The sequence below is a fragment of the Anarhichas minor genome, unplaced genomic scaffold, assembly GCF_050575085.1.
Source record: "Anarhichas minor isolate MPS153535 unplaced genomic scaffold, ASM5057508v1 ptg000136l, whole genome shotgun sequence".
NCBI lineage: Eukaryota > Metazoa > Chordata > Actinopteri > Perciformes > Anarhichadidae > Anarhichas > Anarhichas minor.
In genome coordinates this window covers 519,879-524,087 of record NW_027466582.1, presented here as the reverse complement: position 1 = coordinate 524,087, position 4,209 = coordinate 519,879, and the positions used below count along the sequence as shown (strand labels likewise).

The 4,209-nt window shown below is 48.4% G+C and overlaps 1 protein-coding gene across 1 annotated transcript; it reads right to left on the bottom strand.

Annotated features, from left to right (window-relative positions):
- Positions 1–2,095: 2,095 nt before the first annotated feature.
- Positions 2,096–3,427, bottom strand: insm1a (insulinoma-associated 1a). The gene has a single exon (XM_076083529.1). The coding sequence runs from the start codon at positions 3,425–3,427 to the stop codon at positions 2,096–2,098; it is 1,332 nt and encodes a 443-aa protein (XP_075939644.1).
- Between the last annotated feature and the right edge of the window lie 782 nt (positions 3,428–4,209).

Sequence of the window (4,209 nt, the reverse complement as noted above, 5' to 3'; positions counted from 1 at the left end):
CGTGAAACTGAAGATGTTTAAACGTCTTTGAGTTAAAGTTTGACATCTGCATGTTGAATCAGTTTCCTTCACGCTTGTTGACATTTTTTCGTCTCTATTTTTCATACATTTTTCGATGATGCGTCCATTCGTAAACCCCGCCCACAAGGCTCTGATTGGTTGATTGTTTCTCTAAACTCTTTAGGTTTCTGCGACTCAGAGGAACGTCATGATGACGACAGACGTACGTCTGTTTGAGAACTACAGGAATGTCCTTCAGATGACATTTCATAACTCTTCTCTCTACAAACACAACATGATGTAATATATATACTTTTTGTTTCTTTAGATTGAATATTCTACACTTTGAAAACAAATCCCTCAACTTATTTCAGCCACTTGTTTCCTCCGTTTCCCAGAATGCCTTTCAGGACTTTTACTTGTAACAGATTGAAATACTTCTACCACTGTGTACAGAATACAATATATGTATATTCTTATAATTTATAAGCTTAACTCATTGTAATTTCCCAATTTAACAAAGTCATTAAAAAGATGGGCGGTATTAAAAGATGACTTATAATGGAAATACTCATGTAAAGTACAAGTACCTCAAATGTCTATTTAAGTACTTGAGTAACATTCCACCACTTGGAGCACATGTTGGTTTTTGAAGTCTTATTCTGATTTATTAAGAATATGTATCTTAATATTTTGATGTTTTTTAGCCCAACAAATACATAAATAAAGATCAAATGAAGGATTGTTGTATCATCATGTATGGAAGTCTCTTTAAACAGCATTTAAGTGAATAAATCCAGCTGTTAAACAACATCTGCAAAGATATTTTCACGCTATAAACAACAACACACAAGACAGAATGAAAACTGTTTCTGAGTTTGGTTTTTTATTATTTTTGGACATTTAGCAAAATACTGCAGAAACATCCGAAGCAGTAGAAGAGCGAAGGTTACAAAGAAAACCCAAAATAAACATGAAGTAAAATCAATGATTGCATTCAGTTATTATTTATTCAGGAGCGGCAGATAGAACTCATTGATTGTTTTCACGTCACTTGAACACCGTTCCTTATAAATTAAATAAACAATACACACAGCAACAGATCACAGAGCACACGGAGCAATAATTTACACAAATAATTTAATAAATACATAAATAAATAGCAGGAAAACAAAAGAAGGGGAGTTAGATATACTGTATAGTGGAAATACAGAAGGCTTTGTGAACAACGATGATCACATCGTGATAAATAAGTGATGGAGACACAATCAGATCAGTTTAAGGCAGTTTTACAGCAGGAGGTTCTAATCCAAAGGCATTAACCAGCTACACTAGTTTCTCTTTTTGTTTTTCAGGCAGACAGCTACTGATCCACAGATCCTCGACGTTAAAGCTAATCAGAGTGATGAGTCGGCTCGTTTACCCCCCCCCCCTCCTCCCCCTCCCTCTCTCTCTCTTAGGTCTAGAAGCTAATAGCACTTGTGCAGAGATGCTAGAAAAATAAATTAACAGTCTAAAGTGTTTGGAGAGTGATGTCAGAGGTGCTCAGAGCACGGTGTGTGTGTGTGTGTGTGTGTGTGAGGGGGGGAGATTACAGGCCAGGGTTCAAACACACACCCAGAACCTGCTGAAGTGTCCTCGAGCAAGGCACTGAATCCCTGCCAGCTGCAGGTGAGCGGCTGACCTCTGACCTCTACAAGCTGACACAGTGATGAGTTACACTGCAAAAATAAAATAAGTATATATCCTTTAATTTCTTATTTTACCTCAATGATTCAGTTAAAAACGATTCTTAAAAAGAGACTAATTGTTCCACAAGTGAAAAAATTTAGAGTTTAAGATTTTAAGTGTTTCAAATGTGCTGATTTTCTAACTAAATAAGTGAAGGAAGAGAAAATAGATCCTTCCAATCAACAGTGAACTCAACCAGAGTTCGAGCTTCTCACCAAAGTGCCAGAATATATGTTTCACTCGATTTAAAAACAAACAAGCTTTTTTGAAGGAAAATGATATTTTTTGCAGTGTAACTCTAACTTCCTCTCAGAAACGAGGCTGGATTTGTGATCCGTGTGAAAGGAACCCGTAAAGTCCCGGATCAGCACGCGGGGCGGAGCGGCACCTGCAGCAGGATCACCTGCCGGTTCTCGGACGGGTGGCACTTGTTGATGTGTCTGGTGAGTCCCGGGGAGCTGTAGAACACGGCCGGGCAGTATTTGCACGGGTACACCTGCGAGGAGTGCAGCAGGCGGATGTGCCGCTCCAGGCCGCCCCGGTTGGAGAAGCTCTCCCCGCAGACCGGACACAGGTGGCACGCGGAGCCGCTCAGGTTCAGCGGCGCCGCGCTCCGCTCCGGCGCGTCCTCGTCCTCAGCCGGCTTCGGGGAGCCGTGCTGGGACGCCAGGTGCTTCCGCAGGTATGCTTGGCGTTTAAACTTTTTCCCACAGTGATTACAATCGTACAGCCCTTCCTCTGAGCCGGACTCGGACGGTCCGGGACTGGGCGTGTCCCTGTCACTAGAATCCTTCGCTTCCTCCTGCGCGGTCTTACCGGACGCGGAAGCCTTGTCGCTCTCCGGAGCGGCGCTCTGCGGCTTCGGCTTGTGCCACCGCCGGTGCGAGGCGAGGTTAGCCGGGCAGCTGAACACCTTGTCGCACTCGGGACACCTGTACTCGACCCGGACTATCCGGGAGCACTTGTGCTGCGCCAGAGCGAACGGGTCCGCGTACACCTCGCGGCACAGCTGGCACACGAACTCGTTGTCCCCTCCGGGCAGCTGCGGTCTGAGGGGCTTCTGGTCCACCGGCGCCTCTTTGATCTTGAGCCCGAGGACCGGAGACGTGGTGACATTATCCTCAAAGTGCAGTTTCCGGATGGCTTTGGTTTTCTTGGACGGCGGTTTGCCTTTGCGCTCGGCGTCGCCGGCGGGCCGTTTGGTTGCGGCGGTAGGGAGCGTCGCGGCGGAAGGGAGCGTCGCGGCGGACGCGGCACTGGTCTCGGTGCGGTTGCTGTTGCTGGATCCGATTTTCAGGTCCACCGGGGCGTAGAGGTGGTCCAAGGCGGGCAGCGCTGCTGGTGTCGGGAAGGACTCCGCGGAAACCGGAGATCCGAGGTTGAAGCGCCTCTCGAAGGAGGAGCGGTCGTGGTCCCGGCTGACGGGGCGGGTGGGGCTGTAGAGAGCGTGGTACACCAGCTCCGGGTTCCCGAACTGCACCGGTCTGCCGACCTGCTCCGGAGCCGCCGCCCCGCAGGTGGGCGTCGGCGTCTGTGCGCGCCCCGGGAAGGAGGCGGCGAGAGGCGCGCAGGAAAGCGGTGGCGGCAGCAGCAGCGCATCAGCCGCTGTCTGCTCCGCGTCCTCCTCGTCAGGGCGGACCCGGTAGGACACCGGGTTGGTCTTCTTGTTCCTTTTCACCAAAAATCCCCTCGGCATGTTCGCGCTTGGACGTTAAACCCTGAAGGCACTTTTGGAGACGCTGCTGCGGGGAGAACAAATCCACTTTCAGTCGCGCGCGGACACAAACATCTGATGCGCCTTTTTGTTGTCGCTTCCTGCCGCTATTGATCCTCTGTTCTCCTCCCGAGGTGCTTTCAACCACAACATAGCTGCACTCTTTTTAAGGCGACATGATGACATTGTCCCCCCCCAACTCGTTGACTCATCCACGACCAATCAGGAGGAGCCGAGGTCCCCGGTGGATTTGGGGAGTGGGTGTGGGAGGATGGAGAGGCTGATGGAGAAGGAGGAGGAGGAGGAGGAGGAGGGACGGGGGATTTGCAGATTGCAAAGCAGATGTACCTGAGGGGTTTTATTGTATTTCACCCCCCCCCTCCCTACATTCTCTCCTCCTCCTCCTCGTCTCGACCCCGGGCACACGCCAGGAGCCTCCTGCTTTTACGGTCTGATGAGTTTGTATAGAAATCTACACGTGCCTCGGCTTTATATGTCTCCTTTGGGTTTAAGGGGGGGGGGGGGTTGTCCAAAAACAGGAGACATGCGTCCACATAACGATGTGAAGTAGAAGTGATTGGAGGGGAAAATAACAAAAAGGAGGAATATGTAGAATTACAAGCTGGAAATTCAGTTTCAGAGATGAAACAGCAGCAGAACTTTTAGTGCGAATTTTAGAAATGAAATAAAATGAGATGAGGCAGATTTCAGAATTCAAGATATTCAAAGACTTTCCAGGTTAACTAAAGATCCAAAGAGCAGAA

Coding starts and splice junctions, on each gene's coding strand:
- insm1a (XM_076083529.1), bottom strand. CDS start 3,427: ATGCCGAGGGGATTTTTGGTGAAAAGGAACAAGAAGACCAACCCGGTG.